Source organism: Numenius arquata, chromosome 6 (assembly GCF_964106895.1).
Source record: "Numenius arquata chromosome 6, bNumArq3.hap1.1, whole genome shotgun sequence".
Taxonomy (NCBI): domain Eukaryota; kingdom Metazoa; phylum Chordata; class Aves; order Charadriiformes; family Scolopacidae; genus Numenius; species Numenius arquata.
The window spans coordinates 27,608,339-27,628,410 of NC_133581.1; the positions used below are offsets into that span (position 1 = coordinate 27,608,339).

General features: G+C 36.7%; 1 protein-coding gene across 2 annotated transcripts in view; it reads right to left on the bottom strand.

The window, feature by feature from the left end:
* Positions 1–356: 356 nt before the first annotated feature.
* The window catches only part of ANO3 (anoctamin 3), a 199,581-nt gene continuing 179,865 nt past the window's right edge, over positions 357–20,072 (bottom strand). For both annotated transcript variants that reach the window (XM_074148861.1, XM_074148862.1), the window contains exons 15-27: positions 15,506–15,588; positions 14,422–14,562; positions 13,893–14,057; positions 12,538–12,574; positions 10,364–10,475; positions 9,051–9,108; positions 8,139–8,236; positions 6,160–6,305; positions 5,919–6,071; positions 5,089–5,236; positions 2,275–2,355; positions 1,307–1,412; positions 357–539 (exon numbers count right to left, since the gene is read on the bottom strand). In XM_074148861.1, the coding sequence (XP_074004962.1) occupies positions 357–539; positions 1,307–1,412; positions 2,275–2,355; positions 5,089–5,236; positions 5,919–6,071; positions 6,160–6,305; positions 8,139–8,236; positions 9,051–9,108; positions 10,364–10,475; positions 12,538–12,574; positions 13,893–14,057; positions 14,422–14,562; positions 15,506–15,588 (1,511 nt within the window). The remainder of the gene's footprint in view (positions 540–1,306; positions 1,413–2,274; positions 2,356–5,088; positions 5,237–5,918; positions 6,072–6,159; positions 6,306–8,138; positions 8,237–9,050; positions 9,109–10,363; positions 10,476–12,537; positions 12,575–13,892; positions 14,058–14,421; positions 14,563–15,505; positions 15,589–20,072) is intronic.

Below are 20,072 nucleotides of genomic sequence, written 5' to 3' on the forward strand. Positions count from 1 at the left end.
TACTGTATAAGTTCACAGGTAATTTTTTATTTTCATTATGCTGTTAGCATTTTCATGAACAGCGTGAAAATTCATTGCCTTTTTTTTAAACCAGAGTGTCCAAATTTTTAATCTGTCTGCACATTCCTGAGCGCAAATTCTTCTTGGTGCTTGCCACAGACCAGTTACAGGTAAGGCTCTTCATTTTCTTCGTCGGAAGCATCAATTTTCCAGTTCCCACCGAAGTCTGCAACTGTACGGCCCAGCAAGAACATATATACACCACGAATCTCGCATACTGATGCCAGACTCTGACTTAATTTTGTAACTGCACTCTTCAATTCCCAAACAGTGTTTTTGTTGCAGCATGGTAATGACTAAGGCCATTCGTGGTGATACTGTTTCCCATTCTTTTTCCTTTCTCTCTGCAAATGCTCCAGTTCAGCCTCATACATCATTTCCTGCACTAAATATTTCTCTCTCCTCATTCTGTCACACAAGTCTTTGGGCATGTCTGGAATCAGGTAGGCAATGAAAGACTTTATTCCAAAAACAAGGTGCTGAAAAGAAGAACAAAAAACAATTGCTTCAAAGATGCATAAATATTCATTTCTAGGGCCTAAAAATCTGTGGCAAAACTGGAACTGAGATTCAATTCATGACTGAAAAGAAACTCCCTTGTTTTTTTAATATATACACACACACATGGGAGTAAATGAATGGTCTACCAGAATTGTGAAAATGCTGAAGTGTTCTGAAAAGTAAAACTAAGGACATAGGTAGTGACCTACACGAAGATGTGACTGCAGGATATGCTAGTTTGAATAACAACAGAAAACACTACCTACAAGCAGTCTTTGCTAAGAGCTTGTAATTGAAGTAAGTAACCAGGTTTCCGGACAGTATGTAAAACGTTCTTCAAGTTAGTACACACATTGCTACTTTTATATTAGGCTACAATCACGTATCATTTTCCTGACACGCTTTTTAACTTGTAATAACTGTGCTCAGTGTATACACAAGTTGCATTTCTTCTTTTTAAATAAAACATGAAAGATTTGATTGGGAATCAACATGATTTATAAGACAAGTGTTAAGGAAATATGATTTTGGAGGGACTCTAAAGTCTGTGCATGCTCTGCCAATTCAGTTTGAAGCAGCTGATTGACAATAGTTTGGGGAGGGCGATTTATTTTTTCTCTCTCTCTTGACTGTAATGAACAAGCAGTTGATGACACTGACAATTTATTTATGGGACTAGTATAAAAAAAAAAATCAACTCGGGCTTTGAAGAGTTAGAAAGGAATTGCTCCTTTCCATGACTAACCTCAAATACTATGATGAATGCCAGCCGCGCTGCCAGGACATGCCAGAACTGCAAAGTGAATTCATATGGAGTCGAACTCCATGGTGGGGCTCTGTAATCTCTGTATCTGTAAAGAAAAACCCGTTAAGTGAGGCTGTGCTCAAAAACCCGAACGCGGTGAAGAACTCTCCTGTGCATCCCAGATCTGGCCAAAAGGAGAGAAACTGAAGTAAAAGAATACTTCAAGAGTAATTAAACAGAAAAGGAGAAGAATAGTCCACAATACAGGCAACTAAGTAGGGCTGCTTATAAGATGGCACTTTTTGCTTCCAAAAATTCAGAGCAAACAATTTCTCTTGTTGTTACAAAGCTGACACCTTGGACTGTTAAGTTCAAGTGTGTTGACTCTAAATTGGTTCTTGCCTTTGCTTATAAGCGTTTGAGAATCTCCAGACAAAGCTTACATAAGTGTAACATGATTCTGTAACTTCTTAGTCAATTCAAGCTAACTCTCACTGTAAAACTGAATCCGAAACCAGAAGGAGTGTGCTCATGCAACGTGATATTTAATTTTTATGCGGAATTTCCTGTATTCATCTTGCATAACTGCTTGGGATCTTGACCTGGGTTAGAGCCAAACAAAAAATTTTAATTAATAGACCTCAGAATGCTTAACCAAACTGAAGTGAGAATTTTTACCCTTCTTGGCAGCCGGGGTATGTTAAAAATGAAATAATTCATAGAGGCGTGAAAGATAGGGCTTGTAAGAGTCTGGAAAAACTCAGAACACACGTTTCCAGCGTGTTAGCATTGCTTCCTACCACACAGTGTTTGCACCTGAGACTTCCATGTTGAACAAACTTGAATTCCAATGCTTTTGCAGGCAAAAAAGAAACTATTCTGCCAGTAATTTAAGCACTGATTTTCAATTTCATGTCTGTATTAATGTCTATGCTGGTATTACAAGAAGGGAAAGCACTGAAACATACCGGCAGTATCCTGAGTATCCCATCCCGAGTTCACTCAAATCAAATACTGATAAACTGCTGTTGACGTATCCTTTTAAGCATCTGAAAGGAAAAGACACAGGGTCAGGACTTCTTCATAAAGTGGTTATATAGCATAGATCCTGTATGTAAACATGTTCTGCTATCACGTAGTGTGAGCATACTATTTTATTTGCTTCTGAAGGCAAAAGCAACTCTAAAATTTTAAGCAGAGAAGCAAAGTTTTATTGGATAGAAAGAACATTTGTTTCAGGGATAATACTGTTTAAAAATCTATTTTTAGTACTTTTCACATTTTGCTTCTCATCTACCAGCAGATATAAACCAAAAAATGTTGCTATAGTGCTCTTCACTGTCTCCTAAAATTACTGGACTTAGAAAGGTGGCTACAGAGACAGAGAGGAGAGTAATTTAACATCCTTGCAGAATCTGCCACCAATCATGCAGCATATATCAAAAAAATGGCAGGTTTTATGAGTTGAATCAAAGAATTTTCACCAACAGTAAAATGAACAGTACATATATACTAAACAGCCATCTTAAAAGCGACAATTTATTAAACACAGAAATCCCATAAATACATTGAATTATGATGGCAGGAGTGAAATTTTTGTCTGTTGCTGGAAGACCAAGGACATGGAAGACATCCCATCTTCTTGGAAATCTGTCCTGTAATTTAACAAAGAGCCTTCTGAAAGGCAAAGAACATTTAAAAAGAGATGCATCAGGAATCCTTTTATATCTACTGAATCTTCCGGTTTGCTGTGACACCTCAAATCACTAAAGGCAAAAAAAGCAGAATTACATAGTTCTCAATTAAATGGGTAGTGCACATTAAGCACTAACATTTTTCTGCTATTGTCTCTTTTCATCCTATCCTGCCTCAGTCTTTTTGCCCTTAAATTCTCTCTTCCTGTGATACCACAGGAAGAGTATATCTCTTTCACAGAAACAGTGTACATAGTATATATATTCACTGATTCTATTTTTTTATATATGTATTTCACAGTATATATTTATCACACAGTATATATTTTTCACAGAAGTATCTCAAGTTGGAAGGGACCCATAAGGATCATCGAGTTCAACTCCGTGCTCCTCACAGGACTACCTAAAACTTCTTGGGAGGGAACTCCTCTAGTTCCTTGTCATTGTGGGAGAATTGCGTGATTTGAGCTTCCTCTGTCCATTGAATGGAGAAAACAGTTACCTCAGGTAAACAATATATGCCATCCAGTTAAGAAAGGTTTGATTTAAACAAGCAAGCTCAAGACTTAAAACAAACAAAAGTGCTTTTGACAGAATGTGTCATTAAATTATAAAATGCCTGGTCACAGGATGCTGTTATGGAAGTGTAGGTGGCTATTTTTGCATCTGTGAAAAGTCATCAGGGGCCAATATAAACAAAGATGAAGACTCTAAACCACAGCTTTCTGGAAAGAGAGAAGGCATCATGAAACATTGCTTTAGATTTGCTTGGCTTCTGTATTAGACACTTTAGACAGGCTGCTGACGATTGAATTATTAGAGAAGGAGCAATGAGGGAAGGAAGGATAAATCTCTGTGGTTTGGGCCGAGGCACAGCCTGTGAACGCGGCGGCACTGGCCTGCTGGACAAGCGTTGATGCTTGCACTTTTATCCTTCCTCCTGTGCAATAAAGAAGATAAGTTGTGCTTGTGAGATGTGCTATAGTATTAGTGAAATGATGTTTCCTTTTCTGGAGGTAACCCTGATTCACATATTAAAAAAAAACCTTCCAAAACCACCTGAAGGGCACTAGTCTCCAAATGAAAGACTATGCCCATGAATACTGTGATTTGTTTACATCACGTGAAACATCATGACAGACAGTGGGAAAAGCAGACTGAGCACCATGGACACACAGTTCAGAGGGACTGGTAAGCGTTTGGAGAGAAATGCAGGAAACTGGGCTGCTGGTAGAAAGAGGCAGGGTACCTTGCTTGAAGCTAAGACTCACTATATATGAAGTTAGGCTAAATAGTGTCAAGGTCAATCTTGCTAGAGCTTGGCTGCAAGCTCTGGAGCCCCCAACATAAGAAGGACATGGACCTGTTGAACCAAGTCCAGAGAAGGGCCACGAAGATGATTAGAGGACTGGAACACCTCTCCTATGAAGACAGGCTGAGAGAGTTGGGGTTGATCATCCTGGAGAAGAGAAGGCTCTGGCACTGGAACAGGTTGCCACGAGAAGTTATGGATGCCCTATCCCTGGAGGTGTTCAAGACCAGGCTTGGCTGCGGCTTTGAGCAACCTGGTCTAGTGGGAGGTGTCCCTGCCCATGGCATGGGGGTTGGAACTAGATGATCTTTAATGTCCCTTCCAACTCTAACCACTCTATGATTCTATGATTTCTGAAGAGAAACAGGTGCAGGGATTGAGGGTGAACAAGGCTTAAGATAAAAAAGCCTTGGATAAAAAGAAAAAAAAGGGTTCAAGAACATATATCTTTGTGTGGGAGCATGGTGGGAGAAGACAGTCCAGAACTATTGCAGAAAAGAAGAAAAGCTTATCAAGAGAATGCCTGAAACCTGTTACAGTGTATACTGAAGTTAATTGTTTACATTCAGAAAGGAATACACAACTTTCCACTTCTGTAACTGTGCAAAATCTCTGGAATGGCTGAGTTACTTGCACGTAGCATCTGTGAAGGTTTGCACCGATGCAAAAGGCAAAATGTTACTGATGTATGTTAAGAATGTTAACACAGAAGACAGTAGCAAAAGTGTGCTTGTACTGAAATATATACATGTATATATAAAGAATATCTTAATTACTTTTCTTGTCTGTATCCTTGATCTGTACAGGGACCATATTTGTATGCATAGACAAAACGTGGAATGTAATCGGAAGTAATGGCAATAACAAAGGCATTGGTGATAACAGCCAGAACACCGATTCCTTCCAGAATCCCATACCAGATACCTAGAAACAAGCCAAATGACAACAAAGTAATTAGGTTTTAACAGTCATATTAAGTCATATAAAATCATACCAGTGATATTAAAGTCATTATTAGTTGTACAGTTTTCCTTTCTTGCTGAGAAAAAATTATTCAGTCAGAAAAGCTAGTCAAGATTAAGCCATGATCCCACATTCCTGCCACCACTCACTCCCCCTGAATGAAGTCTTACAGAAGGCACACCCTGCCAAGAAGAAATAGCTAAGCAACAAAGGTATAACCATAATCTTTGGTTATAAAGGACAAATACAAGATTTTGCAAAGAGATTTCTTATTTTTATTTAATTCAGTTTTAAACCAAAAGTTAATTTATTCCTTATATTTAAGTTTTAAATTCAAGTTATTTTGGACAGCATTTTAGACCTAGTGTTCCGCAAATCAGAAGCCTAAAATACTATTTAGACTGTTTTCGAAATTCCAACTGCTATAATCCCTAATGGGCAATGGAAAGCAAGTTTGAGGAGTCCTCTTAGTTAAGCAACTGAGTACGCTTTTGTTGCCTAACAGGATAGTTGTCATTGAGATCTGTAGGTTACACTATCAATTTCACTCTTGATGCATAAAATATTTCAAGGGCTAAGCTACCTTAAGGAAGGAAACACAAAGAGGTGGTACCTGACAGTGACAGTCATTAGGTTCTCTCACCTATATCTGTTGCTCTTGCAGGCATAGGTCTCCGCCACTGTGTGACGAACTTGTAGGCATCTAACCGTATTTCTATGATATTGTTAAGCAACGCCAGGAGAGGTGCCAGTGGGAAGGCAGCAACGAAGATGGTGGTAAAACCAAACTGTAAAACTAGACAGGCAATTCTATGGTTAGAAATTGGAAATGCAACGTAGTTCCAGTTTCTTAAGAAAAATGCCATCTCCCTAAATTTGCTCACCCATCTCTAAGTATTCATCCATTAAACCATGGAGATTCATAGGCTGCAGATTCCAATCTTTTTCCCACTGAGGCAGAGAAATTTTATGCTCCATTAATTGCCCTCCTCTCTTCATTTTTCGTCGTGACCACCAGTTCTGTAATAAACTTTATTAGAGAAAGAGAGCATTATTGACTGTACTTGCTTGGTAATTTACAATACTTGCTGGTATTGTTTTAAAGTAAGTGGGCCTGTTTTGAATAGCACGTGAATGTTTACTTAGGTATTTTTTGGAAATATTCACAATATCATGTAAGATACAAATCAAAGAACATCCAAAACTTCTCAATTCTGATTTTGATTGTGTCTTTAACGTAGCATGTTAGGCTTTGTACACATAAGCTTTTCAGAATATGGAATTTGCTTGCATAGACTTTTTTGATAGGATCTACCTGCATGCCTAAATAAAAAAATAGAAGAGGAAAAAGATCATGCATAGTGAGAGTAATGCTTTATAAATAATGTAAACAGTAAATAATAGTAAATAATGCTTTATTTTTAATCCTGTGAAACGTAGATCAAATAAGTGGAGCTCAGTAAGAACTCTATGATACTAGAACAAATCAAACAGTAGAATATGTCTACTATTTTTTGCACAAACCTAAAGATCTAGATACTCTACAGAATATTATTTTCTTGAAGCAGGAAAAAGTGTCTAAAGAGGTGCTGCTGAAGCTGCAAATATTTAAGACTACTTTTATAAAAGGTGTGCAGAGGTCCTTTCACCTACCTCAAGTAGTTACAAATATTAAGCAGGTAATAGTATCACAAATTAAAGTGTTATACAAATGAAAAATATTATCCAGTACTGACACAGGTGGCAATTAAAGACTATTATTTGTTTCTAGATATTACTGAAAAGAGACTGAAGATGGGAAATAATTTTCTTATATTTTTATTAACAGGCTGCTATGTTTTCCTCAAGCTAATTTAGTGTTCAGCTCTTGATCTCTCTTGCTACTGAAAGGCCTTAGTGGCAAACATTGGCTTTGTCAAAACAAAACACTGCTTTCCATAAAGGACTATGAGCATGTTCCAAAATAAGTTCTGGACAGAGTGAAGATGCTGCTGGGCTAAGACGACAGGAAGCCTGGTACCTCAAGCGGGTTTCTTCTTTTCAGAAATTCATGTCTCACAGCAATACAGTGCACTGCCTCTCATTTGCAGAATGATTGCACATTGTGAGCGTAACCCTTTCTGACATGTTTTCAAGGTTGAGACTTTGATTAAATTAATATTTGATGAGCAACCTTTTGCTTTTACTGAAAACATATTCTTCCAGTTTCAAGAAAGCTGTAAGACTCTTAGTCTATTACCCTCTTCAGCAGCTGAACAGCTCTGTTTGTATTATGGAAAATGAAATCACAATAAACAATTTAGATGGTTAACATACCCCAAGAATCTTTATCTTAGAGCAGCAGTTAATGCTTCCCTCGGGAATAAATTTACAGTATAAGAGATGCAAAAAGTGGAAACATTCTGCAAACATGTGTTGTACTTAAAATAGTTATTTTGGCAAAAGTGGACTATTTATACTCTATGCTTCTTACAGCACGTAGGGGAAGAATGCAGACCCAGTTATGTATTTAACAACTGTATTTTTAGTCCTCAGAGCTACTACTGAACACAAGCCTTGTGTAAGCACTAGTAGCAAGTCCTCCTCACCCGACAGGGAAGGCTGAAAATCAACATTGATGATTAGGTTTTGAGTGATAACATGAAATATGTAAACTTGAACCAGCTGAAGGATCCCATTTTATGTGCTCATGAACATACACTTCCAGAGATCAGTATTTCAGCTGTTCATTGTTTTCATCAATTAATGATGATAATGAATTTCAATTAAAGATGAAATTTTGCCCTCCACTCAAATGAAGAATTATTTTTCCCTATCACTAATATGTAAGCACCGTGAAACAAATTTTAACATCTGAACTTACGGGTAGCCTAGCTCCATGAAGTTGTTCCACATTTGTTTCAAAACCATAATAACTCCCATTTGCAAACACAGATCTATCAAGCAGCCACTAGGATGACACTGAAATTAAATGGAAAAGTATCAGTCGCTAAAATAACAGAATTTTTAATTTATTATTTAATTTATTATTCCTTTCATATTTTATTTGTCCACAGGGTGAACGGAAAATACTCAAATATGTTTGGCGAAAAACACTAACCTCCAGAAATATTAAAAGAAATATTAATAACAGAAATATTAACACAGATTTTAGTTCAACAACCTTTAGACATATTATTTCTTGGAGAACTGGACCGTATTTTTTCAGACCATGGAATACAAAGTTGTTCTATTTTACTCTGTGGCTACCAAGGTTCAACAGAAGAAACCTGTTTTTCAGAGATATGACATAACTTCAGCATGCTAGTGATATCAAGGGAGGTGCAATTCTAACACACTTTCAAGCCAGATTTTGAAAATGCTATTTATCTTCTTTTAGATCAGTATTTTTACACTGGCAGAAATTTAAGAAGCTGATAAAAAAGCCGATGGCATTATACTTATGTCTTCTACCCAAAAAAATCCACAGACCCAGGAGATTCCAATTATGTAGGACTCAATAGTGCCTGTGAGGTAAGGGACTATCACTGTTTGCTCTTCCCCAAGAGAGAGGCAGAAAGAACTGCGTGTCTCATGCAGAGTCACTCGGCACAGTGAAAAACGAAAAAGGAAAAACACATCTCCTATTTCCTATCCTTTGCTATAAATAAGAGTTTATTCTTCACTGCACTTAGATGGAATGATAAATCTTTCAGACTGGATGTAATTCATGTCCTTCAGCCATTTCCTTTTTACTTACAGAAATTTCACAAGAGCACAAAATAGGATTGCTTACCTCTTCCAGTCTCCATCTGTTAAAAAGCTTGTTGTACTTTCCTGGGCGGCCTGCAAATCTAGAAAATAAGATTTCCGTTTCTCAATGGACATTCCAAGAACACCCTGTATCCCTAGTTGTTTTACAACATCCACTGAACAAAGTCATGACATACAAACACTTTAAATGACACAGGCTTAAAGCTGATGTCTGTAGGATATGGTAGTTTCAGAATGCAAACAAGGACCACCATTTTGCAAGCGATCTTAAGCTTTTATTATGTCCAAAACAAAAATCCTAGCTTCAGAGGTTTTAGATGTTAGATATTCAGACTCTCTAATCTACTTCTAAGAAGATAAGCCATTGCAATACACAGGAATTTACTGCAGCACAGGGATTCTGCTTGCCCACATGAAGTGTGCACTCGATTGTACTCTCAGACATACAAGCACAAAATCACTTCCAAACCCATCATAACTAAATGCTTTTTACAGATCTAACAGATTCTTGTGTAACAATTGAATCAAAATTCTTAATGACCTCAGTGATAGGTTATATTTGAGAGAGAAAATTCCCCATGCCTGGTCCTACGAGGCACAGAAGACAGCAAGACACAAAGAAGTTTAGAAACTGTACGGCAAATGCATCACTGGATGTGACAAGCAGATATTACCAACAGTTTTTACTAGAGGGCTTTTTCTTTCAAACAATCTCAAATGGAAATGATACTATAAAATTTATAGAAGGTACTCTGAAATACTCTGTGGGTTCTGTAGGAAAGATAAGTCTGATCATAATGAAACTGAAGTGAAGATGAAGCGAGGTTAAACCTGTCCAGTATCTCATGCTCTGAGCTAAAGATACACACAGAAACTGAAGCCAGAATTTCTGCCTCCTTCTCTTGTATAAGACCTACCAGACACTATTTACTATTTATAGGAATGGATCCTGGGAAATGTAACCAAAGGGGAATAAACAAGAAAAAAAATGAATAAAGCCTATTTAGCACAGGGCTAAATGCAGACCCACATTGAAGAAGTGGTTGTATTTTCAAAGCTTCTGAATTCTCATTTAGTAGTAAAGTCAAGTACATAGACCCAGTTAAAAAGTAGGCGTTTTACTGTCTTAGATTCATGAGTAAAGATTTCAAGGGTCCAACCCCCACATAAAGTTAAAAACATAAATTTTGTGTTATTGATTATCCTCAGAAACTGACTTGATCTAAATCTTGCAGTTAGAACTGTCACAGTATTTTCTTCAAACCTACAAAACTAGCAAAGATTACTCGTTCTGTGCTAGTTTTCCTTTAAGAGCAGTTAACAATGGTAACTTACCTGCCAAGAAAAAAGGCAATGTAAAAGATGGAGCTGTTCAAGTTGACAAACTGGAAGAGGAACATTTTCAAGGCAAAGCTGTTTTCCCACTCAGATTCAGTTCTAGGGTGCTCTGCAAAACGACACGATATACATTACATAAACAAAAATGAAGCTGAATTATGCTTAACTTTGCTCACGCATCAATCAACACTAACAAGACAAGCGACAGTTTCAAGTCATGGTTCCCCATCAAGTTGTAATTAACTTTTTTTCCTCAAAGACTTCAGTCTGCAGGTCACAAACCATTACCCTAGCTCAGACTATGGTTGGTTCTATGTGGAAACAGGAGATAAAAGCCACTTGGTACAGAATAGGTCACAACTCTCTGGGAAGATAACTGTTCCATGTCCATGAAAAGGTTCTGAAATCAGTCAGTCTTTAATTTTAAGGTTACATATATCTCGATTAAAAAAAAGTATTTAATACACAATAAGAAAAAACCCCAAACAAATAGAAAAGCACTTGGCATCAGCAGAGCAATAGAGAGGGGCTGCCCAGGAAAGCAGAGGGAAAAGAGACAACCAACAGGCAGTTGGTTTCCCACCCAAGCATCTTGCCTTCTAAATACTTCTGTAAGACCCCTACTTCATCCTCAAGACTGCCCTATCATAATGCTTGTGAAGCATTAGAGTCAAACAATTCAACGAGGAAAGGATGGAGATTCTTCTTTGTGGTTTTGGCTTTTTTGTTTGTTGTGGGGTTTTTTGTTTTTGTTTTTGTTTTTGTTTTAAAGAAATGTAGAAATGTGTAGTAGGGCTACAAGTATTCTTTCTGGATCTGCACTACCTTGGATGTTTTCCTTATGGTTTGTAGAACATTATTTATGTCTGAAATAGAACTTGGTGATAATAATTAAAATTAATTGGGTTATTGTAAAAATTTCAAATTTATTTGATGGAAGAAAAAAAATATAAAATATATAAAAATATAGAAAATATATATCAGACTTGGAATATAGTACATTCATAGAAGTTTTAAAGCACTTATATGAGTTGGAAGTCTAAAGTTCCTGGATTTTTCAGTTAAAATTTGTACTATGTTATTACTTTGCTCTAATGCTGACTAAATCAGGATACAAATATACAGGATAGTAGCTTTACATATGGACACTGGTTCCTCAGAAGTTAAGATGTCCTCCTTATCTTTGACATAAAACAAAGTGGAGTGAGCTACCTAGCTCAGACACCTGATGCTCCCATCATGCTTAATTCAAGAAGTCTTTTTTTTTTTTTTTTAAATTCTTTCATATATTTTGGGGAAAATAACCGTGTATACTTAAATGGAATCATTATTTTCTTTCCCATACCCAGGTCTGTAACAATATGGTTACAAATCAATGGGATCTGAAAAAATATTTTAAAATATTTTAATAATTTGAGTAAGTTGACTATACATTCTGAATCTTTCTAACCCATCCAACTGCCTTTTATCTGAAACATAAAAGTTTTGAGCATCTTGTTTAATGCATGCTCTTCAATACTTTGACCAGAAGAGGGAGCTGTTGAATTTAAGCAGCGAGCTTGCTTTTAAACTATAACAAGATCAACTGCATATTTTGACATAGGCTAAAAGAGACTATGTAAGAAGAAACACTAAAAGGTAATATATTTGCATAGTAGGAGATCTGAAATGATGTCTTTGCTGTCTTGTTTTCTATAAGCTAGGGAGCTTTACCTCTATGACTGAATCACAACTAGAGGCTTCAGTATAAATTTTTAATGTGACAGATATAGATAAATTTAAAATTTATGACTTCATTTTATCTTAACCCATTTTTTTCCATACAAAAGTTCAAATTAAAAAATTATAATAAAAATATGCAAGGATTTGAGAAAAACGGAAAAATAATGTTTTAGCATTCTAAGAAAGAATGTTTTTACTTTTGCTTCACATGACTTTTTTTTCAATTTATACTACAAAACATAAAAATGTAGAAGTATAAGAATACATTCCTTTCTTTTCTGTCATTTCCTTAGTGAAATAATCATAGCATTTATTTCTCTGATATTTCTCACTTGCTTAGGAAAATGCCAGAATTGTCCTACACGTAGTTTTCAAAACCCTACTTTATGGAAATATGAAGGTATATGCCAAACTAGCAAGAACCATACAACTAGCAAAGACATACGTACCTAAGTCTGTCAGGAGATAGGCAACCTTTTCATATACCTAAAACAGAAATAAGAGGTGGTGTAAGTATGGTACATGCTGCCTGTTGCGATGTCAAATCCAGAATGAAAACAAGCATCAAATGCATAGGTGTTCTGTAGCCCTACAACATCAAGGTATCTGGACAGAGAAGGGAGGGTGATATCCTAGCCAAGTGTGGAGGTATAGTTTCCTATAAGGACTTAATTGAACTAATATTGTCCTATTGTCTTTATCCATGTAAATGTATGTATGGATGTATGTACATTAAATATACGGTAAAGAGCCAATAAGTCAAGAGAAATGTTCAGATACCAAGTTAGATGCTTATTCCCTAACTTCAGGAACAAACCTTGCTGAACTGAAAGTAGGCAAAAGCCTTTATACAATACAATTTTCCTTTGCACGAATGTGCATACTGGTGGGGATATCAGCCCTGAAATGAAAGCTTCCTTATCTGTCTATATATTGATTATCATAAAGGACACAGCCCAAGGTAACTACCAACTCTGAAAAATATTTCCTTCATATTTACTATTAATAGCAAGTTATTTTCAATAGCTTTTGTGTGGTTGTTCACTTGAATGTACTTTTTATGACTTAGAGTTAGCATATACAATAACAGAAATAATGACAGTCTGTTTTGAAGAATGCTTTCTGGTTGCAGTGAGTGCACAATCTCTTTAACAGAATTAAAAGCCATTGTTTGCTGTGGTATTGTTTCTTTTTACCTGTTTGTACCTGCACAGGAATAGAAAAATGATAAATTTTATTGCAGTAAAAGGAATAAAGTTTATATCAATGTACATTGTGTTACCACAGCAAATGGTTAAACCCGTGCTGTTACGTGACAGGAAAAGCTTAAACCAAAATTACGTATCACAGTGGTTCTAGGACTGTGCAACACTGGTTTCACAGCTGCGTTTTAAATAAGAAGGGAAGAATTCAAAGTTATAAATTGAAAAAAAAACAGAAAGAAATTTCTCAGCCAAGAAAATAATCTCATTTAGATGAGAGATGTATTGTAAAAGGTAATGTAAAAAACAAAACCACAAATGTTGAAAGCAGTAGTCTGTACCACTGTGACTTGGTGACATAAGCAAAGATGTGCAGTGACAAATTAAGTAGGCAGTACAGAAAGTATTACACTACAGTAAGTACAGTAAGTAGTACTACAGAAAGTAGTATTAGAAGAGGAAATGCCCCTGAAATACTAGCTTCAGGCACTGCTATATGAATAACCAAGAACATACATGTGTCTGATATACAGTAAACTTAATAACCTTGTAAAAATTACTCTTTAACATTAATCGCTCTTTTAAAAGAATGGAAGACTTACAACATTGAGTGACATGATGATCATAAAATTGATACAGACTCCAGTGCCAGATGTTGCAAACTGCCAATACTTCTTGATGAAATACCACTTGAAAGAAGCAAACTGTTCCATGGCTACCAGACGATACACCACAACTGCAAAAACTGCAGTAAGGACCAGTGAAATCTACAGGTAGGTGTTTATAAATAGAGATATCAGAACAAAATAAACCATATCTGAAATAATTTCCATTGCATTAATAAATTAACGAGTGTTTTAAAGATTAGCATTTGTTTGGGTGAGCAGACTTTAAGAGAATGAAAATACTAGACTGATGAATTAAAACATTTCTTTACAGTTCTTTTACAAAATAACTATATTACATCTTTTAAAAAAAGGAGATCCATAAACAAGCAGTAAGGCTGAGACAATCAGTTTTGCCTATATTACGTAAATCCACTAACCTTAATGAATGCACTCATGACTTAAGTTACCATTTACATCAGAATAAGATTAAAGCTACAACAATTCCAGTATTATTAAACATTACCATGAAAAATATTCCTGAGACAGACACCATTAGTCGACTGAGCTTATCAGGGAAAGGCTGAAAAGGTTCAGGTTTTCCTGTGATGGGATTTACTCTTTCCACTTGGGAATATTTAGCTTCAAACTGGGGGCGCAGCTCTTCCTGGAATGACAGGGTAGATTCCATTTGTTGTACTACTTAGTTCACTGAAGTATCAAATTCAGACATACGTGTTATAAAGACATGTTATCAAGTAGGGAATTTATATTTTTTATCATGCTCCAACTCAAAATAAGTAATTTGCTCTTTTGAAAATCCTTGGAAACAGTGCCAGAGACTAACAAAGAAAATAAACCGTAACAGCCTTCCTCACTGTGTGAGGGTATTAAAAGGATCATGGGTCATAACAATGACTTAAACAGTAGTTTCTCTGCAGAAATTGATAAGAAAACTATATATTAATGCCAGTTATGATGGTGCTTTTTTGTGATATGAAACCCTCTATTAAAAGCCACCAGCTTGTACCTATGTGCCTAGGGAAAGCTATAAAGCAAGTAATGATGAAGTCTTTATTGACAGACTGCAGTTGAATCACCAATATAGTTAAATTACAGCTATATTCACTAGTGATTTATGAAGTAAAGGAATAAAAGAATTTGATTACTGCTGATGCTGATAGTAGAATGTAAAAGGTAAGTTATGCCTCTCAGAAGGATACAAAATCTAGTTTCTGTCCCTTTGCTTGTCCTGGTCCTGTTTTTAACTAGGATTAGGAACTTCCAGTATAAGAAACCATAGAATTGAAAGGTATCTGTGCCAACATCAGTAGTAGCTCCTGTCCTCTGTAGGTCCCTTATTTCCACTCAATTTTTCAAAGGATACTTTTAATAAATGTCGAATTGTATTTGGAATTATAATGCTAGTTGCAGAAGGCAACGTATACTTGTTTAGTCCCAAATATACTTGTTTATTCTGCAACTAGCATTATAAATGCAAATATAATCTGAATTGCAAATTCAGATTACTGACATACAATACGTATTGATATTTACACTTAAATCATGCTGATAGCAAGATTTACAGGTTTTCTTCCGTTTAGTCTTACCTCTTCATCTTCCCAGTCTATGAGATCCCAGTCATAGGTTAATACAGCTCTCCGTCTTTTCCAAAACTCTAGAAAGACTGTAGCTGTGGAAATCATCAACTGCATTTTAATTATGGAAAAGAAAGAAAAAAGGCCATGCAGATCTCAAGAAAACCAGAAATATGTAACATGGTAACTGTCATTAGCCACTTTCTGGCTGTTTTCCCCAAAGATTCTGAAAACTGTAAGTAACTTCATGATAATCACTGTTAAAATTGGAACACTAATTTACAATGTTTATCTAAGAATTTTTAAATTTTTTTTGCTGTCCGCTATATCTTCATAGGAGAGACAGGCGCCTGTCAATATGACACATTGCCATCCCTTTTAGATCATCATTTTGCTTTTAATTTTATTCAAAACTTATATGGTTTAAAATCGTTCCTTGAAGAAACAAGGATATGCATACACAATGGTATCTATCAGTAAAGAGCCAAATTTTATCCAGTTTGAACCAAGACTACCTCACTTCTTTCCCAGCTATACCAGCTTTATACTGGAGTAACTTCACTACTAAAATATTTCTTTAAACAATTATTTATAATCTCTGTGTGAGATCATAATTAGATTCTCCATGTACTTAGTGGTTTTGGTAGGTCCTATAAAAATAATTACAACCAATGAATAACTCCAACTTTTCCAAACACTGTAGTTTGCCACTGAGGGCAAGACGCCTTGATTTGGTGGGATTCCTGACAAAATGTGGGATTGTCCAACTGTTGCCTAGAAAACAGTGATTTCAAATAGGGAGTGCGAAAATTTGCTTCCTTCTGGCAAGCCAGCTGCTCAGAAGGAGGATTTCTAACTCAAGCTGAATAGGATAGTCTCACATTTCTACCTTTTTCTATATTTCTGTATTATGTTTAACATCTTATTGGGATTTTATATATATATATTATATATGGCTATCATCACTTAATGTATATGCATATATATGATTCATCCATATACTCTATTAAAGCCCAATGACTAGAAGTTAGCAGAATTTCACCATATCACTACCCATAATAACGGATGGTTGAATGAAAGGAACTTGTCCCTGAATATTATTTTAGGTAGTATGTTCTTTTATTCTTCCAAGCATGGATCTTGTCTTCACCACAGATTTCATTTACGTTTTGGATGCTCCTAACCAGAACGGCACACAGCTCTCCTATTATGGCAGCAGTAACAACCAGTGACAACCAGTTGCCAGTGACGGGCAACTGTCACAACCAGTGTAGTGTGAGACTCAGAAATATTACAGAAGGTAAGCCCAGGCAATACGCAAAAGAAACAAGACTTTTCTTATGTGATGGAATAGGTATGAGAAATACAACGCATTCTGCAAAACATGGTGTTGGGTGTTCCTCTGTGTGTTCAGGCTGCTCTAGGAAGCACACTCAAGATATCTGCTAGCCCTGTTTCAAAGGTGCTATGTCTGTAATTGCACAAATGAAATAATTCACTTAGTTACACTCAAAGGTAATAGAAATTAAGGAAGCGCCCCAGTTATCGGGAATAAAATAATGACTTTTAAATCCCACTGACTTCAAATACCTAAATTGGAGAAACTGAAAGCAAGCAATTGAATTAGTGGCTTTTTTTTTTTTCCACCAGTGCCATTACTGAAGAAAAGAATACAGAAGGGTGGGCTATTGAAATACATGCAACTTTTTTGGACTGGGAAGTATTCTAGCTTGTGTAAATATATGTTGAAGTTTTGGAAATAAAATGAGGCAGCTGTGTCCAGACATAATAATAGGCTGTGGACAAATAGTGTCCTCAGTTGAATATACACAAATCTTATAATGCTATTTATTTCATTCTGTCTGTCCCCCAAGATCTGGGATAACTTGCATATTCTTTAAATCAAGATCTGTCTCTAAGTTCAGGCTCTGGTACAGCATGAATAATAGGCTCTAGTGTAATACGAATAATAATAATAAATGATGTCTTTTATGTTACTTATATACATGAAGCGTTTGATATTGCAGTGATCAAGAAAATAATACACATAGATGAAGAAAGTGAGGCCCAATCACTAACTATACCTGCCAACTAAAGCACCTTTCCCAGACTCACCTGAGCTCTTAAAAAGTGCTGCAATACTCCCTTTCACACAGTAGAAGAGAATTCATGGTAATTTTGCTGTGCTGCAAGGCTACTGAGAAAGTAGTGTCAAAAGTTGTAAGTATATAAAAAAAAAACCCAGCATGTTGGGAAAAAAAAAAAATTCACAAAACTTCTCTTGTGCTGTAACCTTCTAGTCTAAATGACTGTGAAAAAACATCCGAATTTTTAAATGCAAGTATTTGTGCAGTTCTACAGAAGGCCTGGATCCTTCCTGGCTTGCCTTTATTTTAGTCTATCACCCTGCTAACGCCACCCATCTCCGATTGCTCTCTGTGCAATCAAGCCCCTCCACTCCTAGTTGCTAGGCACTTCTTACTGATTCATCTCTTACCCTCATCTCCCAGCTCTGAAAACGCTAAGCCTTGACTTTTGTCAATTACTTCTGCAGAAAAGTAAGACATACAATAGATGACTAATCCAACCACGTGAACATCAAGATGAGAACATTCATGTTCTAACATCGTTTTCACCTGGCAGTTTCTTTGTGCCTAATCCTGCTTCTCAAGAGTTCTGGATAATTTAGAGTTTAAAGGGTCACACACAAGCCTCCAGCTTCCTACAGAAAACATTAACTGGTGCCTCCTCTCCTGCCTTTTCCAGGGCACATTGCTTCCTCTTTTACAGCTCCAATTGCCGTTCTGAATTTTAAATCCCACAATATATTGTGCTTTCTTTTTTTGTCCAGCACTTTAGTATAGACCTACTCATTTAGGGATTTGTTGCTCAGTGCTCTGCAATACAGTCTGCAGTTCTGCCTGTTGTACACTTCCAGAAGTTTAATTCTTATTTAAGTTACCTTATGTTTACTGCCCTTACACCGCCAGTACTTGCACTGATGAAGAACTAAAATCTCTAGGCATGTGCTTCACACAGTTTTCAACCTTTCAGAAGACAATAATGATGCTTGATGGTTAAGACAGACAGGAAAGATTGGTTGTGTGTTGCTACAATCCTAAGTATAACAGAAGTTTGATGTTGTCAAGAAGAAATGATAAATGGTCACTCTTAAATGCTGTGGAAGGAAAGAAGAGAGGAGAGAAAGAAAAAGACCCAGACAAAACCAAGACCCTGAGACCATTATGTGAGCACATCTCTTCCAAATATTTTGTAAGAGTCACTGTGTCAAAATGAATGGCGTGTTTATTTCCCTAAAAATTTATGGCAATTAGTATTTTCAGTAAGGAGCTAGGGGACTGTCTCCTCTGCCTCTCCCCAGATTCTGGGCATGGCCAGCCAGGCCCCTTCAGAATACTCTGCTCAATTACCTCTTAAGTTTAATTCAGTCAGACTCCTTTACAGCAATAAAACCAGTCCTACAGATTTGGTACCACACCTACTACTGAGGCACACTCTTCAGAATTCAAACTGCTGCTTAGTAAATACAGGCTACAGCTGAATCATAGCTCTGTCTCACCTCCCAGCCCTGGGGCACTCTGCATCATCTTCTCTCCATATGGTCACAGCCCCGAATCTGTTCACGCTTGGGCTCACCTCTGGAGGTTTTGCCTTCCAGGAACAGTGGGCCAGGACTCAGCGCCAGTATCCTGCCACCACGCTGCAGGTGTGCCATGCTCAGCCAATAACTGAGTCACAAACACAGCGTCTTCCACTAGCATTGTCACTCAGGTAAACAGCTTTTACTTTTCCTAACAGATGAATGAAACTGCTAATAAATAAGAGAGAGTGAGTGCACTTTCCCAAGCCTCATGCTGAAGCCGAGGGCAGCACTGAAGGGGTATGACTTTCACATCACAGAAGTAGATATACTTTAATGGAATTGCAGCCTTATATATTTAAGGTCTTGCTATCTTCAAATATTATGTATCTATTCATAGATATATTCGTATCTGTGGCTTCTCAGCACCATAATGTGTGCATGCTGGTGTGCAGTATACTGCTGACCCTAGGATATCACTTGTCATTTGGTTAATGCTGCGTAAGATCCAAATTTGGACACAAATTCGTGGTGCTTGTTTTCAGATCTCATGGTCAAACTGTTCAATGCATGTCCACCCAGACACAGCAATAAGTATGAGTTGGAAGCTTGCTGATACACACTGCAGAAAACCTCCTCTAGCAGAATGCTAGATTCCAAAGAAAATCAAACCCACAGTATCATACCCCATCCTCCCTCCTCACAGACCACCCCACCACATGCCACACGAATAACTTACTTCCCCAAAAGGGATATTTAAACGGTAGAACTTAATCCATTTCACAGAAAACCTTCTACTTGTCTGCTGCAGTATTTTCATGAAAACACCACTAGTTGTTCCCATAAAAACAGCTCCTGTATATGCCATATCCTCACACTTATCTCAAGGATAAGTTACGAAATAGTATTTGCACTTGATTCCTTAAAAATTTAAAGGGGAAACCGATAACAACATTGTGGCATTCCACTCAAACAGTC